General features: G+C 39.3%; 1 protein-coding gene across 1 annotated transcript in view; it reads right to left on the minus strand.

The window, feature by feature from the left end:
• Nucleotides 1-16,113, minus strand: part of Slc17a6 (solute carrier family 17 member 6) — a 37,713-nt gene extending 21,600 nt beyond the window's left edge. Inside the window, exons 1-3 of the mRNA XM_090348939.1 lie at nucleotides 15,853-16,113; nucleotides 12,940-13,192; nucleotides 11,321-11,439 (exon numbers count right to left, since the gene is read on the minus strand). Coding sequence (XP_090205065.1) covers nucleotides 11,321-11,439; nucleotides 12,940-13,192; nucleotides 15,853-15,938 — 458 coding nt within the window. The 5' untranslated portion in view covers nucleotides 15,939-16,113. The remainder of the gene's footprint in view (nucleotides 1-11,320; nucleotides 11,440-12,939; nucleotides 13,193-15,852) is intronic.
• Between the last annotated feature and the right edge of the window lie 5,222 nt (nucleotides 16,114-21,335).

Below are 21,335 nucleotides of genomic sequence, written 5' to 3' on the forward strand. Positions count from 1 at the left end.
TCTCTTGAATGGTGTTCACAATTGCATATTCTCATATCACGTTGAAATGCTTCTAAATGTATTCATTTCTTTCAATATTCATTTTGATTATGATTATCCATTGCTTCTGAAAATGCATTGCCCTTACACTGGCTAAGACTAAAGCCCATCAAACTTTGTAAAACGTCATCTTGCTGAATTTTATATAACTTTGAAACATGTTAACATCCAATGAATAGGAGCTATGTGCTCGCAAGCCTTTCCCTAGGTGGGAGGCCTTTATACTTTCTCTTGCCATGTAGACAGCACTCATTGATGCACACATTCAAACCTTTGCCACACTTTATTTAGAACAGTTTCATGCCAGGCAATGAGGATTATATTTATAGAGCACCTCCTCTACTTTCCCATCCACATTCATCCCTAGAAGTATCACAATGATAATAAAACAGGCTCTGTTAAGGGGCAGATATCAGCGGAGAAGAGGGACATGAGAAAGGTAAATGAGAGTGAATAAATAGACTTTGGGAAAGAAGACAAAAGAAAAACCCCGTGGAACTGATTTTCAGACATAGGTACGTACAGTAGAGGCATGAGGACTCTAGATTGGTAATTTACAATGTATGTATGTATGAAAATGTCACAATTAAGACAGCTTGTGTGCTAGTAAATGAAGTCATAGTGATAATATACGATAGTAATTATAATAAAAATTTAAAAGTTGCTATAACTTACAAAAAAGAGTGTAGTGCTGTGTCACGATTAAAAATTAAAACTCTCCCCAAATAAAGAACCTGATTGAGTAATTGAACAGACATTTCTTGAACACAGAAGTACAAATGACATGAAAAAATGCTCAACATACATATCAATAAGGAATATAGAAATCAAAACACTATTGAAATATTTGAGTCTGAATGATAAATATCAAGAACAGAAATAGTAACAAATACTGAAAAGAATGCAATATTAAGAAACCTACATGTACTGTTGGAATATAAACTATTTAGCAACCACTATGCAAATTGGCATAGAAGTTCTTAAAGAAAAAGAAGAAGAAAGAAACTACCACATGATCCAGTGGTTTTGCTCTTGGCATTTAACCAGAAAACACTGTTCACAATAGTGAAGCTATAGAAACAGTCAGGATTCCCTACAACTGCTGTATGGATCATGGATTTGTGGCACATAAATACATTGATCCTAAAGAAAAGTGAAGTTGTGCCAAATTATGTAATTTACAAAGCAACAACTGGAAATGGAGATGATTATATTAAACTAATAAGCCAGATTGACAATCATAAGTGTGTGTTTTCTCTCATAATGTGAAACCTAAAAGACATGCACATATTCAAACATATACAGAACTATGTATCCTATGTATAAATACATATGTACATGCATACATACTTGTGTTTCTGTTTCTTTAAATACAAAGATAGATTGTGAATACAGATAGTGATAGAAAGATAAACATACATAGGGAGAGGGGGAAATGATATTAAAGCCTAAACAGTAATAAAAGATATTACCTCTATGAATGAACATGGCTAAATAAAACTCACTGAAGGCTGTTGGATAATAGGGTCTCTGGAAAACTGAAGAAACAAGAGTGAAAATACTGCAGGTTTATGTGCAAAACAGCATTGTGAGTGAAATTGCTTCAATAATTAGCATGCATGTAAAAAGAGAAGAATAACAGGAATGTAACACAGGTCATGGCTAGGGTGTAGGAACTAATAGGAGAGGGATACTCCTATTAGTGCATAAATACTTTATGCACATGTGTGAATGTGGAACAGGGTGGCTCGCTGAGATTGGTTTGGGAAGAGAGAAGTGGTTTGAGATGAAGACAGTGAATCTGATCAAGGTATATCATGTGCACATATGAATATGTCCAAGTAAAAACCTCTTGGGTTACAATCAACTGTTGTTAATAAAAATGTAGGGGAAAAACAGTGGTTTCAACAGAGCTAGATTTTCTGAGTTCAAATTTAACTCTGTACTTATTACTGAAGTGACATGTGCTTTATTCCTCATTTCTGAAATGATAATATTATCAAATCCAATGTACTAGTACATAAAACACAAATAAAGGGCATTCTATGCAGTTAAAAGACAGGTGAAGCTGGGTGCATCTGTGGCTTATGCCTGTAATCCTAGCTACTAAGGAGGCTAAGAGTTGAAGATCATGGTTCCAAGCCAGCCATGGCAGAAAAGTACCTGAGACTCTTATCTCAAATAAACTACTCAGAAAAAGCTGGAAGTGATGCTGTGGCTCTATGGTAGCCTTGAGCACAAAAAGGCTCAGGGTCAGTGCCCAGACCCTTAGTTCAAGCCCCAGCACCAGAAAAAGAAAGAAAGAAAAGAAGGAAGGAATGAAGGAAGGAAGGAAGGAAAAAAAGAAGGAAGGAGAAAGAAAGATAAAGAAATGAAGAAAGAAGAAAGAGAATGCAAGAAAGGAAAGAAAAAGAAAGAGAGAGACAGAGAGACAGAGAGACAGATTCGAACTTGGACAATGATGCTCAGGGTAGTAGAGTTCCAAAGACTGTTGTGAAACATGAGAGTAGTCTGGCACCTTAGAAACAACCCCCAAAGTATGAAGCATTCACGCAAAATATAAAAATGGTCAAATACTGAATGGTGGAAAATCCATTCTCATCTTAATCTAATAACATTATAAGAAAGCTTTCTCCTCTATTCCTTATTTCACAGCTGGAGTCTCAGACAGTGGGTTCAAATAATTTTCCATGACATAGAAAGAAGAGAGCGAGATGAAGCATTTGGTTTGCATTTACTCTATCTGGTTGATGATTTAGAATATCTCATCAGTAAGCCCTATTACATTTAACTAGTAGCAATAATAAGAGTAATTACCACTACTAAGAGTGTCAAAGGGGAAGAATACCTTTATACACCATTGGTGGGAATGTAAAATAGTGCACCCATTGGGGAAAATCAGTTTTGTGGTTCTCCAAGAAATCCCAACATCAGACCTAATGTGTAACTGTTTGTAAGATGCTTTCTGCATATATAACCAAGGAATGTAGTCATCATACACAGAGGTGACTACAGCTTGCCATGCTTATGGTGGTACTATTCACCATAAACAATCTAGGTAGTCAGATTTGGTGCTGAACCTCTTGGTTCAGTAGGTTTGAGTAATGCTGAGAGTTACATTTCTAATGAGTTTCCTGGTGACACATTGGCTTTCTTCTATGAGATATGAGATGTGTTGTCCCAGGTAACCACAAAAGGCAGAGATATGAGAATGTCCAACTAGAATACATATAACTGAATATTGAAGAGTAGGTTTTCATGGAAGAAGAGAGGGGAAATGGTAGGATGGAACCATTTGCTAAAACCCATCTTGCCCATAAAAATATAAATTGAAGTTCAATTTTTCTTGTAAAAAAGAGAAAGTCTTTGGTTCCATTTTCACTGACCTTACTGATCAGATCAAAAGAACAGCTCCCATTTTTTAGGACAATTAGTTATACAAGTTCCATGATCTTACTACAGTAATTCAAATTTCAGCCTTAATAACTTACTAGGTATAAGCTTGTGTAAGTAGTCATTACCCCCATTTTTCTAAGCCCATCACTCCCATTTTTCTAGTTCAAGTTTGTCCCCGATCAAAAGGCCTAATAATAGAATATATAGAAGCTTAAAATTATTTCATACTTGTATTCTTTTTCCTATGGATCTATCTTAGAATTGGGTAATATAGTAGCTAAGGAATTATAAAATATCCTTTAGTAAACTAAACTATAATTGAAAATTAGACATCCTGGCTTTTCTGTCCTATACAAATTTTTGTATGGACTTAAGAAAATAAGTCAAATAATTCTATGTTCAGTTTTTTAAGGAGTAAAAGAAGGATCTGGATGCCGGTCTTTTGGGGTGACTGTAGGAAAGAAAGATGGTGTACCTAAAAACAAAAGTGATGTATGTAATTATTATTCAGTTCTGAATACAAACGCCTCCTCAAATGAACACTACAGCAATTAAAAGATGATCTATAATTCATACACTCTCTCCCTATCCCCCAAACACTACTATTTAGAAAGAAGGCCATTCTATTGCTGAGCAATCGATTCCACAAGGCCTGGGAAGTCTTTGTGTATGTATTCATTTGCCACTCTTATTTATTTATTTAGCCTGTCCTGGGGCTTGAACTCAGGGCCTGGGTGTTGTCCTTGGACATTTTTTGCGCAAGGCTAGCACACTGCAACTTGAGCCACAACGCCACTTTCGGCTCTTTCTGTGTATGTGGTTCACTACCACTAGGCCATGCTCCAGGCCCTTGCCACTCAATTTTACCTATTGTTTCTTCTGTGTTGCACCTATTTGAACTGGCTTCCTGTGTTGCTTTGTTTTCTCCTCACTTTAGTCTGAAAATGCTTGGAAGAGCAACTGGAACCACTGCTGAAAACCTGTACCACAAACTACTGGATTCTTAACATCCAATGCTGTCCAAACCAACTTAGCTGTGAAATTCTTGGTTATATTCCTATGCCTGTACCGCATGGCAGCAAATATCCCAGAGGATCAGGTCGGCCCCCAAAGATTTCCCCTGACAAGGTGACAGGACCTTTGGTGACATGACGCTTATTCCGATGGTATCCATTTTTCTTAAGTTCAATCAATGAATTTCCATTTGAGCGTGGCTTGTTACTGAACATGAATTCTAGTGTTCCTCACCCCAGGTGTGGAACTAATCCTCTCCTAGAGGGTTTGCAGGAGTAGATGGATTCAGCCTGTTTAATCTATTTAATCTAATCAAATCAGGGTCTGGGTGCCTCCCTTTGTCACATCTGATGCCCCATTCCCATATTAAAAAAGGACTACCCAGGCATAAGCCAGCCCCCTGTGTCCCTTGGTACATCATTAAGCTGTAAAAATGACTTCATCACTCATGACAGAGAAATTGGAATGCCCCAGTGGTGGCATATGGCGATGGAAGAATTGCTGTACCAGCTGCCCACCTGACCCACTCCTGTGAAATCACCGCCCTCTTTTCCAGAGGCTGCCTCTGCACTGCAGGGGTGGAATGCTGCAGCAGCAGAAACCACAGCTCAGGAGGGGCGAGAGGACTGAGGAATTGAAGAAAGAAAAGCTCTCTTCAGCAAAGCACGTGAAAGCCCAGGAGACTTCTCCCTGCCTCAATACATATAACCATCATTTGTCTGTGGTAAAGGATATTTTCTTTTGTCAGAAAAATGTAGGCTCCATTACTCCAGATACCTAACCTATAGAGCCAACAATGGGAAGGGAAGCTAGAAGTTTGAGAAGCAGCTAGATAAAGGCAATAGAAAGAATCATCTCTGGCCTTAAAAGGCAAGGTGACAATGTACAATTTCCACCATGGCTGAAGGTGGCCTTCTGCAGTAAATTTTATATACAGTCTGAATTATTTTCTGACAAAAGAAATTTGCACTATTTTTCACTGAAAGAGTTAAGAGACCCCCTTCTTGCAATACATAAGTAGAGAGAAAAAAGTGGTAGATAGAGAGCATGTATTTGTGTATGTGCATAGCTATCTGTCTTAAAAGGCCTATACCAATTAAAAAATTAAGCACATCCTTATTGTTTGATTTGTATGAAGGAAAAAGAGATTAAAAAGTAAAAGAAAAAAGTGATAATGGGGCCTAAAATGAAAAGATTTTACACTTAAAATGCGATTTTTAAAAATCATGCCAACTTTTTAAAAAATCATGGAAAGTTTGTTTTTTAATCAGTAAAAACAGAATATTTACCTGATTGGTCAAATGTTATTTTACAAATAAAAATACATTTTTTTTTTTTTGCCAATCCTGGGGCTAACTCAGAGCCTGAGCACTGTCCTTTGACACTTTTTCCTCTAGGCTAGCACTCTGCCACTTGAGCCACAGTGTTACTTCTAGGTTTATCTGTGTATGTGGTACTGAGGAATCAAACCCAGGGATTTGTGCACGCTAGGCAAGCACTCTACCACTAGGCCACACTCCTGGCTCACACTTTAATTTTTAAATCATGTGTTTAGATACTTGCAGTTTTTTTCCATGTAAACAATAGAAGGGTTACATTATATTCACCAAATAGAAGGTGCATTACCTCACATACATTCTTTCCCATGTCTTGGTCCCCATTTCCCTCCTGCCACCCCACCCCTCATCTTGTTTTCCCCCTCTTCCCTATCCTATTTCAAATAACCAAATACGCATACATCCAATATATTAGGTAACAAAATGAAATACTGTAACAATATGAGATAACCAAGGGACAGTAAAAGAGATGAGATACATTTTTGAGAAAACATTACTTCCTTCAGTATTTCAAAAGAGTGATCTGAATAATGTAGCAAAAATTTCCAAGGAATAATAATCCCTTCGTTTTTTTTAACCAACAAAAGGCCTAAAGTACCCTCAGTCTTGTTCAAATCCCTAACTTCAAGAAGCTCAAGCTAGAAAAAGAGTAGAGAGACAGTCCGAATTATCATGCATATTCCTGGTGATTATGCTATAGCACGTGTAAGCCACCATTAAAGCATGGAATTTGTCTAACAGAATAAAAGAACAGCAGCACTCAGGATGTGAACAAACATTGTATGGAAGGTAGTCCATGCACACATAAGTGTATGTGACAAAATGAAAAACAAAACAAAACAAAAATCTAAGGATCCCTTGGGTGTGGTAAAGGCTTCTGTCTCTAATTCATGGATTTCTCCTCTGGATTTAGAGAGTGATAAATGATGGTCATCCATCGGAGAGCAGATGGCTTAGCCTGTTACTGAAACACGTGTTAACAATGCAGCAGCCAGTATTAGGCAAAGATGCAGTACAGAAGTAGCCTGTAGTCCCACATTACAAGACACTTGAACTCTCCTCAGCATTCCGTGGGAAGAATGGAAGCATCAGTACCTCTCTCACTGTTCTTGCTTGTAAAATGGAGCAGGTTGGAATAGATGAGCCCCCTCCACTTTTAAACCTGGGCTCCTGTCAAGGGAGGCTATTATACTCTCCAGTCAATGTAATCCTCGGGCTCTTCTTCAATTATATATATATATATATATACATATATATACAAATATGTGAATATATATGATTGTATAATATTCAATTGTATATATAGTATATAAGATAAAGATATATGATAGATAAATACCTCCTTTGCCAAAGTTGAGTTAAATGTGCAAGAAATATCTGAAAACACAAAATACTACACTATAAATAATCTTCTTGACTAAAAGATAGGCTTAAAGGAAAAACAAAACCATAGCTTACAACAGATGAATATAAAATTAATTTTTCTAAGTATATATAAGCCTGACTAGAATTTAAAGATTATATAAACTGAATTGCTAGCATTACTCTCTACTGTATATATTCCTGAGATAACGCTTCAAAAGATTTTAAATGAGATTTAGATAATTTTGTGGGAAGAAGTTTCATCTCTAAATTTACAAGTGTATTCACAATAATGAATGACAGCATCTGATAATTATACTTCTGAGCATATGAAAAGATTTTATGCATCCCTCTAACTGAGCAGAAAAAATAACCATGTGAAATGGGTACTCTGTCCTATTTACAGAAACCTAAGGCAAGGACCGAAGAGGTTAAATTATAATTTGCTTTCTTCAGTTATTAAGGAGCATCTGATCATTCCAAACTCACATAGTTTGGCTTTAAAATTCAAGTTTTACTGGTATTAAGATCCAAAATATCTCATTGTAATGTTCATTTAATTAATTCAATAAATTACATGAGCAAGGCTATATTAGCAGTAGAATGATGCTATATATATACATATATATGTATATACATATATATCAAAACTACCTGGATTCATACAACTTACATTTACTCGGAAAAAGGAAGACATTAGACAAAAATATCAAGAAAAAAATATTGGTGGTAAGTGCCATGTGAAAATTATAATAGCACAAAGAAAACATGACAAGAACAGGGTAGGAAAGAAAGTTTGTATAGGTTGTATGTAATAATACCAACTAAACAAAGGCAACAGTCTTTTTATATATACTGTCATAAATTAAAACCGTAGTGTTGGTCAAATTTCCTTTGGTATATCAATCTATTTATCATACTCTTGGCAGAATAGTAAATAATACAAAGTAAACAAATTTCTCTTATAATCAAAAGCTCAATTTCCTTACAGCAATTTGAATGCTTGAATGCATGCCAAACAGTACTGAGGAAGTCCATATTTGCAAATATTTGAATTACAATGAATCCCCTGCCTTGTATTATTTCAAAATAAAATTAACTGTGGCCTTTTCATTGAACATTAAATATTCTCTCATCTTAAAACACTGCAGATTGCTAAAAAGGAATCTTCTTTTGTCTTCCCATTATAAGGCCTTCTAAGGAGAGACAGATTCTTCTCCTTTGACATGCAGGAGCTCTTAAGGAGAGACAAAGGACAAAGGATTTAAGAGATCTTTGCTTCCCCTCCTCCAACTCTTCCTCTCTGAGAGCCAGAAAGCCAATGTACCCAGACTTCCACAGTAAGAAGACTTAGAATCTGAATTCTAACCGAGAGTAGGGGCTCCTTTGTGCTCAATAAAGGTAGAAAAGCCAAATCATGGCTGCTTCTTTTTCATTGAGAAATGTGTCAGGAAGTGTAACCAGGAGCCTGTTTCTCCTGAGGAACTTTCTCCATACAACTCAAGTTCCTCTGTGCCCACAGTAATGATGGCAGTTTCCAAAGTGAGCTTCTTTTTCAACTACAGGGAAAAGACTCCACCCAAGGGAAATTGCCCTCTACTATTAAATTGCCTATATGGAGTCGTTTATATGAATGGCCATGCAATGCTTGTAGATGAAAGACTGATTTTGCTAGGTTGTTTTTTACTTTTATTTTTTATTATTTTGGAATAAAAATCCATCACAATAGAAAATGTGCATTTTAAATCAATTCTATAAACATATCATATTTTCATTTATAGAAAGCTTTCTAATATAAAACTTTCCTGGGCTTTCTAATATAAAATTCTAGGATCAATTGGAGATCCACAACATGTTAATAATAGGTCCACCTGAATGGATTTATTATTTATGATTTTTTCATATTTATTGTTTTTCTCTTCTGGTGAAATTGGGGACCGAACTCAGGACCTTACACTGATTAAATAAGGGCTCAGTCACTTATGCCTTTACTTGAAAGACATAGGGATGTTGCTCGAAAAGATAGAGGCTTGTCTTGAACTATAATCCTTATGATTGCTGCTCTCCAGTGTCTGGTATTATAGGTATGAATCACCATATGTATTTTTCTCACTTTCATAGTCAGAAAACATATGGTATATACGTTTAAGATTTATTTTCTCAGTAAGCTTCAAATGTATTTGTAATCTGTTATAGTTTATTAAAGGAGAGAAACTACATCAAAACTTTCAGATATGTGTCCATGAAATTTTTATATGCTAAGTTACATTTTACCACAAAATTTTAACTTTTTCAGACATGCAGAACACAATATACAGTGCAAGATAAAATGAATTTGGGCCTAAGTAAAATTCTAAAATGTAGAAGCTCTTTTCTTTGAGGAGAATTAAACTAATAAAGTTAAAACCTAACTCATCATTTTTCTTTTCAGTGCTGATAATATAGCTTGCATTTGTTTAAATGAAGAAAATCTGTCTATTGATCCCACCCCCAGAGTCACAAGAGTAAGGTGCAACATCCCTGAAGAGTTCTCCTGGCAGGAACTCTTCAGCATTTTAGCATTTGGCAAGCTGAAGATTCTGGCTCTGAAACAACCCTTAAAGGTACAGCCATTGAAATACATATTATAGCATGTTGCATTTTTATATCATTTTATTTATTTTTTGTAGTCCATGATGAATTCTTTGTTGGCTTATTTTTATCTCTTCAATTAATATGTTTGATATGTACCTTTGGGCTTTCTGGGCACTTCATTGTATTTTATACAGTAAGTGTTAGGAATAAAATGATAGAAGTAATTATAATAGAAATCCCAACATGAAAATTTACCTGTCCAGAATTAGTAATAAATGGAATTGATACTTCTCCTTTTGCCAATGTTGTCTTTATCAGAGTTATAAAACTGGACTCTAGCTATGTTAGTCATTAAATCTTAGGTTGATTCAAATGTTTATCTCCTGCCTAAGTGAAATCCAGCCCCAATTGCTAAAAAGTATTATTGCTAATCTGACACACTCTTGCCTCGTCATGTAGAAAACACTGCTTTCAAGTCCTCATTGTAGCACTAAGAAACTCCCAAATAAATTTCCAGGCATTGCAGTGGAGGACTGGGGACTCAGGGTCACGGCTCTGGGAAGACTGAGGCTGGAAGACGGGAGGAAGGGAGGGAGGGAGCTGGGAGCTCGCAGTTAGCCTGGGGAGGGCGGCGGGGGGAGGTAGGAAGGGAAGGGAGAAAGATCCTCTAAGAAAGATGCCTCCGGACTGCCAGTGCTTAGAATGTATTCTCACTGCCACAGGAGATAGAAGTCTGAAGAAAGAATGTCTCCTAGTATTTGAGGTCTCTAATCAGCAAGATCAGGCAGGCGGGTGAGCGAATGTGCATTGTGAGTTCCATACTTCACACTAAAGGAGTAAGGCTGTGTGTGTGTGTGTGTGCGTGTGTGTGTGTGTGTGTGTGTGTATGTGTGTGTTTAATCAAAATACACACAATAAAGGGGCAGGGGTGGGGGAGGGTTCCTTTGGCTCCAGCTTTGAGACCTGGACGCGGAGGGTGGAGGGGGGTCCTTCCAGGAAACTGGCTCTAGGACCCAAGCAGCGACCACCACCCCCAGGCGGGAGGCCCAGGGGCGCAGCTGAAACGCCTCTTCACACCCCAGTTCCCGCCGCGGCAGAGCTCGTTAACAGGTGGAATCTCACCCTGGGAGCCTGGAATCCCTCCAGCCTCCAAAGAAACACGTCCTTTAGACTCTGAGCATCCTCTGAGCTGGCGCCTAGGCCGGGGCACTCCTTGCGCGCTGCCAGGGATTCAGCTCTAGGCAGGGATCGGGCACCCAAAGATGTGCCAGCGACAGGGCAGAGCTCAGCAATCCCCCATTCCCCACTTTGCCCGAGCCCCAACCGCTGCGAGCTTCCAAATCTGCCCTCACCTCCTAACCTGTCTTAAAATAAGTCGACCGTCTATCTGGAGAACCCAATTCAGTCCCCTAGACGAAGGGAAACTCACCCAGACGAAATCTTGGTGTCTCTCTAAGGAGACACCCGCAATTCTGTCCTTTTGAAGGTGTGCTCCGGACTGGAAGATTTCTTCCACAATTTCTCAAACCCCGCGGATCGGTCTTTGAAAACTACAAACACCAATCCTTAGCCCCCGACCCCAAGCCTCCAGCTTTTACCTGTTGGCTGCCAGGCGAGATGCGATGTATCCACCCGGAATCTGGGTGATAATGTAGCCCCAAAAGAAGGAACCGTGGATCATTCCCACCGTTTCTGGGTCCCAGTTGAATTTGGCTTTCTACAGTGTGGGAGAAAAACAAAAACAACAACAACAAAAAAAACAGAACAGAACAATACAAAACGGCGGTGTGAGGAGAGCAGAGTCAGAATGGAAGATTCGCCTGGAGCACTTGGCGAGCGACCACTCGAGATATGGGAGGCATGTCTTCCTTTCCGCATTAGGGTGGGGCAGTGGGGTTCTGTGGCTTAATTTTTCGTTTCCTAATAAAATGGTCTCGTGTAACTCAAAAGGCAGTACTCAGGAAGGAAGTGTTTTTACGACGAAATACTAAGCCAGCCGTCCTACATTCGTTTCCTGAGGAATCTTTAGGGCCCTTTTCTTGGAAATTCAGACTTTTCGAGAAGGTGTCCCTTATCCAGGTAGGGATAAAGCCTCGCAAGGGATCCTGCAGGGTCCATTAGATCTAGGCAAACCGTGACTTTCAGAAAGAAATTCTCGCGATGTGACCTAATTTGGGGGAAGGAAGACTCAGGCTTGCAGGCCCAGAAAGACCCCAAGTCTATAACGCCGGGGATGGGTTTGAGCAAACATGGGTTGGAATCTGTTTCTTGGTGAGTTAGGAGGAGTTACAGAAGGGGGTCAGGATTGTGGGGGAAGGGGGCTAAAGTCTGGAGGTCAAACGTAACTCAGAGCAGTCCACACAGCTCCCCGGAGTGAATCCTGAGAGAAACCTAGGCAAAATATCCTCCTCGGAACGGGGACAATCGTTTATCTTGGTGAAGGAATGAACTGGTACCTTTTTTCCCCCTCCCTCTCCTTTTGAGTAAATTTTAAGACGCAAGGCATCCACCCCTCCCCCCTTCCCACCCCTCAGTGTCTCCTGAATTCCCCAGAGCCCAGTGAGGCAAGTTTCTCTGTAATTCTCAGTCCTCCCAGCCCTTTTCTAACAGGGTTTACTTGGGGGTGTTGGTGGGGGGGATGCGATAGTCCTAAACAAAAGGACCCATCCACGACCTTGAAGTGACCTCCTCTGTCTTGGCATCACAGCCCAGCACTGTTCAGATGGTGGAGTGGCTGCCCTATGATGCCCCTCAGGCCATCTATTTTCTCTCTGGGTAGGCGAGGTGGACCTTGGCAAAGGCCTTCCTCAATCAGTGTGCACAGCGCGTTCCGTTTCCCATTTTTGGTTTATTTACAATGGATGGGATCTGGAGAAGTATAACTGGGAAGAAAGATAACGGAGGCGCTCCTAATTGTTACACTACATTAATATCTATCTATCTATATCTATATCTATATCTATCTATCTATATGAAGTAGGCATTATCAGCCATCAGCTTGTAATGGCTGTTGGGACATCCAGCTAGTGTGTTCTTCCTAGATGGGGAAGGGAGAGCTTGGCTAGGAAATGGCCTACAAAGAGAACCCAGACCTCCGCGAGCCCGGTGTCCAGTGGGGAAATGGGGTACCCGTAGGGGATGCTGCTCTGGGAGGCCACGACGAGGCTGGGGGTGGGGGGCGTATGGGGGGCGCGTGCGCAGGCCCGGGGTTGCCCACCTCCTTGATGACTTTGCCCCCGCGGTGGATCGTGCTGTTGTTGACCATGTCCACGATAGCCACGCCCAGGTTACAGCGGATTCCAAAGGAGATGCAGAAGCCTAGGCCGCTCATGATGGCGATGATGTAGCGGCGGGGTAGGCCGAAGCAGGTGCAGTCACACAGCGGGGCCTTCTTTTCGGACACCTCCAGGGGTTTCCCATCCTCGGTCAGCTCGATGGTCTCCCCGCCCTCCTGCTTCTTCTCCAGTACCCTGTGCGTCAGGTTGAGGGGGGAAGCATAGGCACCCCAGGTTAGGCAGCTCCCTAACACTTGTATAATTTCGTTCCCTCGAGACCGGTGGAGGCTGAGGGGAGTCGCGCTGACTCCCTCCTGCGTCGCCAAGACAGGTGGTGAGGCCTCTCTCCCGGACGGAGACGTCCGCGGGGCTCTCCAGCACTCACCATCCCTCCTTCCTCCCCAGTGCCACCACTCCAGGACGTGGAGGCTCAAGCTTCTAATCCCTATTATCTTGGGATCAAATCTCCAGGGTCTGCATTTGGATACCGGTCACTACGACCTAACTTTCAGGGTTTAGGATTTGTTGGGGTAAAGGTTAGCTCAGCGGGCCGTCCAGGGCTTCCGCGTGCACACACCTCCACCCTCAGGTTCTCGTCGCGCAGACACTGACAATGGCTTAGGGTGTTTTCCAACTCGCAGCCTCTGGCCTGCAACGCTTCCCCCCTCTTCTCTCTTTCTCTCGAGTTCAAGCGGAAGCTTGGTCGGGGGAGGGCTGGAAGAAGGATGGGGAATGCAGAGATCCACCCCGCCAAGGAGCCGACACTCCCTGTCCTGGGAGGCCAGTGGCCGCACTGAGAAGGGCGGGGGTAGCTCTCTGGGAGGGTCAAGCACTCCCTGTTTCTCTAGCCGTAGGGTTCCTGATCAAGGCTGATTTCCCCTGTACACATCTTCTTAATTTTTTTTTTCCTTTTTACTCCAGTTGGAAACAAAGGCCTCCGCAGCATATGGCCGACACTTAAGCTTTCTACTGCTAGAACATGAATAATTAATTATCCACAATCTTGCGTCATTACTATCTGGATTATAAACACAGAAAGATCTCCCCGAGCTCATTTCCAAAGACAGAATGGGAGACGCCACCCCTACCAGGAGCCTGCATTAACATTTGTTCAGTAGTGCCACTCCAAGTAGATTTCACCTAAAAAAATTAACATAGTTTTCACACCATTCCAGCCATCTGATTCAATTCTTTTTGAGCTTTGGTCCTTGGGGGATGGGGAGAAAAGGAAGGGAAAGGAAGAATGGTGGAATGGTGTTACTGAAAAAAAAAAAAAGATTTGGTTGCTATGATCCATAATCTACCCCTGCATTTTCTAGTCTTTAAAGAGTGTGAAAGGTAACAGCTCTATAGTCCCCTGATACTGATTATTTTAATACTTGATCCATGTCTAGGCTTACAATTTGCAATGTTTCTCCCAATCCACCAAGGAATTATTTTTAAAGCTGTGTCCTTTTAAATGCTGCACGCATCTACTTGCTTTCTCTCACACACACTAGTGAAGCAAACGAAATTTTCCGATCAAGGTTGCACGTCTGAGGATACTACTGCTGCAAAGAAATCTGAGGCTTCCTTCAAACACTTTTAAATTCTAGAAAACGTCACCTGGAGAATAACTCAGAAGGGTATTTGCAGTTAGGTGAAGGTATATCGCTGAAGAAAAATTGGAGCCTTAAAAATCATTGAAAATTGTGTGTCCAGAGAGGAAAAATAATTGCCAACTTGATATTTTTACATTGTCTTAATATACCTATAGATGCATAACAGGAGACTGCACCTTGAATTGCCCACCTGATAGCAGCTGGCTGGGAAAGAGAACGCCCTTTGCAGGGTGGCTTTGGGACTGCAGGGCGCCTGCGGTGTCCACTGCGGCGTAAGTAGATGATGGTGCTTGTGTGAAGCCCACCAAAAATGCAGAGATTTGGAAGGCAGGGAATTGCACTGGTTATCTTCTCTACAAGCCTTATCATTTACAAAGGCTTCGTTTTTCCAAATGTGAACATTTGTGCTCTGTGGCAATCGTTTATCCTTTTGTATATGAACTTTCTCATTGATTTTTTTTATCCCCATAATTAACGGAAAAAAATTGTGTATACTAGAACAAATCGGAAAAGATTTTAATTTGTTCAGTTTCCAACGTAATTAGCGCCATTACTGAAAGAGGAATAAAATATTTAAAAGTGATATCTGGTACCTTCAGAGTGATCTTTTCCGATTATTGCAATTATAGTTGTTTTAATCAGCACGGCTACATTTTCCAAGCATGAAAGATACTTCCATAAGAAGCTAAATACATAAAAATATGTGTAGTATTTTAACTTCTGAGACAGGAACTACTTCTACTGTCAATTATTAGTATATTTTCAAATCTGTTCATTCAATATCAAAGGACGATTGCCTGGCTAATTCTCTACTATAGTTTGAAGCTGATTCCTTGTTCACTTTTTAAAGGATATATGTATATATATATGAATTCATGAAAGATGAAAGAATTTAATTTTTGGCATCAATAAACAAATACACACAAACTCTTTGAACAGGTGCTAGTCAGTTCTTAATTTCAATGAGAATATGTCCTCGGTGGGAATCTTCAGGTATCAAAATAAAACTCCCACATTCAAAAACACATATACCCAGCAGATAGGTTCATTTAGTATAACATTCCTGCATTAACAAGCACGTTTCCAGAGCAGCCTCCTCCTCCCCCCCCCCCCGTTTTTCTTGCAGCAAAGAGCAGGACAAATACCTACTGATCATATTACAAACCTCTCTAACTAAACAAGATTTTCGAGAAATAGCCCTTAACATTCCCCTCCCCTCCATGTTGAACCCCAGGTAGGCATGAGTTTGCTTACCTGTAGATCTGGCCGAGGGATTTTCCAGCAAAATTCTTTAGCCCCTCTGTTCCTGGGGTCAAAATCCTTTGTTTTACGGTCTCCATTCTTGCCTAGACTGGTGTCGGATCTTGCCAGTTTGAGATAGTGATTGCTAAGAAAGAGGAAGGATGCGCATATTGCCTTACTCGCTGCAGGTAGGTGTAAGCTTTTTCTTCTCCGAGGACTGGTACTGGTGTGCCTCCAGCGAGAGTGAGAGTGAGAGCGGGGAGGGAGCGTGAGGATGAGAATACAACGGAATAGCTGCATACAACCCACGGGGTTCCTAATAGGAGAGTTGGTAGACACAATCAGAAAGTCTCATTGGAAGGGGGAGGATCTGGTGGCTCGAGGCGCATGCAGTGCCATGGTATTTGGGCGGGTGCGGGCGGACTCCTCGTCCTGGAAGTCAGTTCATGGTGGGGGGGGGGGAGTGAGAGAAAAGATGACAAAAACAACAACAATGTAAATTCCTGATTTTCTTTAAAGACTAATTGCGCTTCAATCTTTTTTTTTTTTTGGCTTTTAAATCGAGGATTCAGTAATGTTACAGAACCCTTTTGCAAGGACAAAAGCAAAAGAATATTGCTCCTGTGAAGAATGGTGGCACTGCTGTCAAAAGCTAAGCTCCTTCAAAACTCAAGGGAGCCCTTTGGTCTCAGGTGAGCCATGCTGCTGTTAGTTTTTCCTCCCTTTCTGATGGTCTCCTCCCATCACGCCGGCGCAATTCTGCTCTGCAGTAGAGTCGAATTAAGATGGAGAAGGTTAGTTGTTCCTTGAGGACGCGAGTAACTAACAGATGCACGGCTCCAATTTGGGAAGCATCATTGAAGAATTTTCAGAAACGCTGACTGAGCTCTTCTGGGCAAGTCTCAGCTTAATGGTTTCAGCACCACGGACAGAGTAAGTTTCAGGAAAACAGGATGCTGCTTTTGACTAGCCAGTTTACCAACTTTCTGTCCCCTCCCCTCTCCCCAGGGGAGCTGGGCAGATAGCAAAGACCATTCCAGGGCTCTTCAGCAACGGGCTTATGCTATGGAAACCAATTGGGAAGACGCCATCCTCTCAAGGTTTGCAGAGAGAACGCTGCACTGAGCTTCACCCAGGAGGACTTCATTAAAAATTGACAAGTTTCTCGCAGCTTGCTACATTTTTGGGGGCCAGTATGCTGGTTCCAGTTTTGATAGTTTTGCAGGGAAGGAACATAACATATTTTACTAAGTCTGAGAAGCTTCTAGAATATAAAATGTATGTAAAGGTAAAGCATAATTACATTGTTCCTGTGTTTGATTTAACCAAGAGTAGAAAGAAAGATAGGCAGGTTAAAAACAAAGGGAGACAAATAAAGAGGTGGGGAGAGGAAAGAAAATGAGAAAAAAATGAACAGCTGTCATGTCAGAATACATAGTTAAATTAGACACAGACCATTGGATTTAAATTCCTTATGATTTTAAGCTGTTTTATTTTGCCAACTTGCAATACAATACAGAAATATCAATGTACTTAAGAAATGTGTGCCTCTAACTTCAGCTAGCCAATAAACTAAAATTGATGATTTTTAAAAGATTCATATTAGTGTACTTATAAATCCATTAAAGCCTTCTTTTCTTCCCTCTGTGCTAGGTTCTCCTAAGGCAGAATTTTTGAGCCATGTAAAAATTTGGTTTTACCCATGTAGGCATATTCTCCATGGATTTATTTCATTTTGTGAAACAAGCTTTGCTAAATTAATGTTAATTATTAATGTCTTTCACATGAATTACACCACTCACCTAATTCAGGAAAATGCTTATAGAAAAGCTTGGCCTTGAACCACATTCCCAAGGTCAAAATCTTGGATGTTATTTGAGCCAAGGAGGTGAGTAAATTGTATGTTGGGACCATGGGACTGAATCTCAGGAGTATGGATCTAAGTCACAAAATCATAGAAAAGTGATTTTTTTTCTGAATGGTTTTGGAATGCCTTGCTCACCACCAGCTCAGATATGAAGAAATTAAAAGGAAAAAAAAAAGCACTCATTAGGCAACTTCTGTGTAAATAAAGGTCCAGCTACTCACAATTCACAGAGATGCTTATCACAAAATAATCTGTGCTTTCTGAAAGTTCAGTGACTCAATTATTTTGGCTTGAATCATTGAGTTCTATCCATGACTTTTTAATTCTAGACACTTGAATTACATCTGAAAAGTAAAACATAATATGGGTTTGTGAATCTGAGGTGGCAATACAAAAATGATTTTCCTAAGCAATTCTGCTTAAGTTTCTCCCCCAAATAATTAGAAATCTAAACTGACTACAATGTTATGGTCAGGTCCCTCTATCTGTCTGTTTATCTATCTATCTGTCTGTCTGTCTGTCTCTGAAATATTGTTTCTAGTTATAGAATCATATTCATCTTTATAAAAAATACCATCTGGTTCTCTCTTCTGCTCTCTTAATAATAGTTTGTTTGAATCAGAACAAGTGCTAATATTGATTTATTCATTCTAAAAATGTTCATTGAGTGCCAAGACTAATTCTAGTTCTGGGAATGCTCAGGAAAGATCTCACAAGCTTTATGAGAGATAGACACATAAGTAAATACAATATAAACAAATAATTGTAAAATTAAGGAGGTCAAATACAGTCCTCTGTGTGTGTGTGTGTGTCAGTGTGTGTGTGTGTGTGTGTCAGTGTGTGTATGTGTGTGTGTGTGTGTGTAAAAATATACAGGCAAGATTTTAAGGAACATTATTTCATTATCTTTCTAAATGCTTTAAGAGAAATGTAGCTCTCTGTAAAAGAAGACACCCCAAAGGAGTTGGGAAGAGTCACCATTCAACCAAAGGAGGAATGGTTACCAAAGACATAATATAGGGGAAATGCTGTGTCTGGAAAACTACAAAAATAAATGTTAAATTAAAATATTGATTCTTAAAGCAGCTCAACACAAAAGATAATGATCTCAATACTATTTACTAACCCAACAGAATTTCTTCATCTGATCCCAAATTCCAACTACTGAGAAGGACTTTTATGGTCATTATAAGCATACCAAATTTAACTTAGGCAAAAAAGAATGGTCATACTTATGCACTCATTTTTAAGAGTATGGTTTTTAAGCCAGCTTTTTTTTTTCTGGACACTCTCATTTAGTCCAAATCTCTACATGAAGTTTTAACGATCACTTAAATTCCATCATTAGATACATTTTCCTCTGGGAGAACGATTACTGTTTAAGAAGGTTTCATTGGATAGAACTAACATGATAGAAGATGACAATTTATGAATTGATTCATTTGCATGATGAGCTCACCACTTTTAGTTTATTATTATTTATTATTTTATGGGGAGCAAAGTTGGATAGAAGAATTTTGGAAAGTCATGCCTTGGGTAATGAAGATGAAGAAACAGCACGGCTCTGGTCAACTTTTCACATGCACTTGTCAAATGCAGTCTGTCTAAGATTAGCACTCTAATAATCATCCAAGTCTGATCAAATCACATATTCAGCACCAATCACTTCAAGTATAGCATTTGGTCTCAGCTGTTTGGATTTGGGATCTACATACTGCTGATAATCTTTCCTGTAACTTTGAATAGACCACTTACTATTAATAAATTTCAGTGTTGTAACTGGCACAAATAAAGACTAATAAGATCACAGTTCTGCCTTCTGGTTGTGAATTTTCATAATGCTTTCATGAATTATTCACTGACGTCAAGATTTTTATCCTTTTCTTCTCCAAATGAAATTTTTTCCAAACTTATTTAAGTCAAATGATTAATAATAAACTGAAAGGAACAAAAATTATGTAAAAGGTTGGGTATTGTGGCTCCCTCTTGTAATCCTAGCTACTCAGGAGGCTGGGTCAAAGCCAGCTGGGGCACTAAAGAACCTGAGACTCTTATCTCCAATTATCCACTAGAAAATGGGAAGTGGGGCTTGGCTCAAGGTGTAGAGTAGTAGCCTTGAGCAGAAAAGCCCAGGGATGGCTCCCAGGCAGAGTTCAAGCTCCATTACCAAATCAAACAAAAAAAACAAAAAAATGTAAAAATGTGCTCCCTTTAGAAAGTTGGATCTTCTCTTTAACTTATTTTTCTGTGTTTTACTACATTCACATTTACAGTTGTTCAGATGATAGCATGCACAGCTTTTTAAAATAGTTATGTAAGATATTACTTAACAATGAAGTGGATTTAGACTTGTTTATATTCACCCCTAAGGAAACACTTTTTGGAAAATTATTTAAACATCTTGTAAATGTTGCCCTCTGGTGGATGGCCATGTTAATACTTCACAAATAATTTAGGCCTACTTATATAACATTATACAATTGTTTTCTTTTTCTTTTTATTATTTGTTTAAAAAATTACAACTATTACACAGTTTTTTGTGACCAACACATCTGTGATTTTTCTTGTAGAATGTTAATTTTTTAAATAAATAAACTATGTAAGAGTCCCCCATTTGACCAAGGAATTACTACTATAAGGAGATATCACTGTAATCGAGATGGTATGATAATCACACAGGGACAGTGTTTTGAAATTTTCAATCCCATAAATTAAATTGTGATGGTTTAAAAATATTTATAGTAGTAATATAAACTTTCTGTTTCTCCTTGCATGATCATTTTTCAAACAATCCATAAATCATTGCTATGATGCTTTACAGGCAAATTTAACTTAAAAATTGCCTTAAAGTAATGAATTCTTATTGTATCTTGAATGCTGCATTTTTCTCTTTGCCATTTCAATAAATATTCACTCAACAGATATGGGTACCTTCTGTGGGGTAAGTCCCTAATTGGGGGACCTGTTGCTCTACTAATTGGCATAATAAAACAATTAACTCAGTGACAAATAGAGTAAGGAGAAAATATCCCTAAGAAGAAAACTGCTTTGAAAAGCATAGTTATAGTTATGTCATTATTTGCTTTTAGGTTCTTAAGTAAATGCTTACTGTAATAATTGCACACATCTTTCAGGTGGTGGCTATTTAAATAAGACTCAGGGTTCATGTGTGACTTCTTTCTTTTCTAAGGCTTTTAAGAGGATAATTTTTAGTTCAGCATTATTTGATTTTACTTTACAGTGTTATCCTTTGAGATATTTCTGAGAATTTATCATTATATAATTTCTGGAGAACCAGAAATAGAAGTCATTCTGTTTGTCTGTGACTGGGAGTTTGGCCTAATGGTAGAGTGCTTGTCTAGCATGCATGAAGACCCAGGTTTGATTCTTCAGTACCGCATATACAGAAGAATCATATCTATGACCATGCTAGAGTACTCAATATGGCTATATTTAGTGGCCTAGCATAAAGTATCTTTAGATTTTTTCTCCTTTGTTAAAAACTAGAAACAGGAAATAAATATGGGCGAATTCTTCCATTCAGTATTTTTATTTTAAAAACTTCAGGACCGGGAGTTTGGCCTAGTGGTAGACCGCTTGCCTAGCATGCACGAAGACCCAGGTTCAA

The sequence above is a fragment of the Megascapheus bottae genome, chromosome 16, assembly GCF_031878675.1.
Source record: "Megascapheus bottae isolate mThoBot1 chromosome 16, mThoBot2.hap1, whole genome shotgun sequence".
Classification (NCBI taxonomy): Eukaryota; Metazoa; Chordata; class Mammalia; order Rodentia; family Geomyidae; genus Megascapheus; species Megascapheus bottae.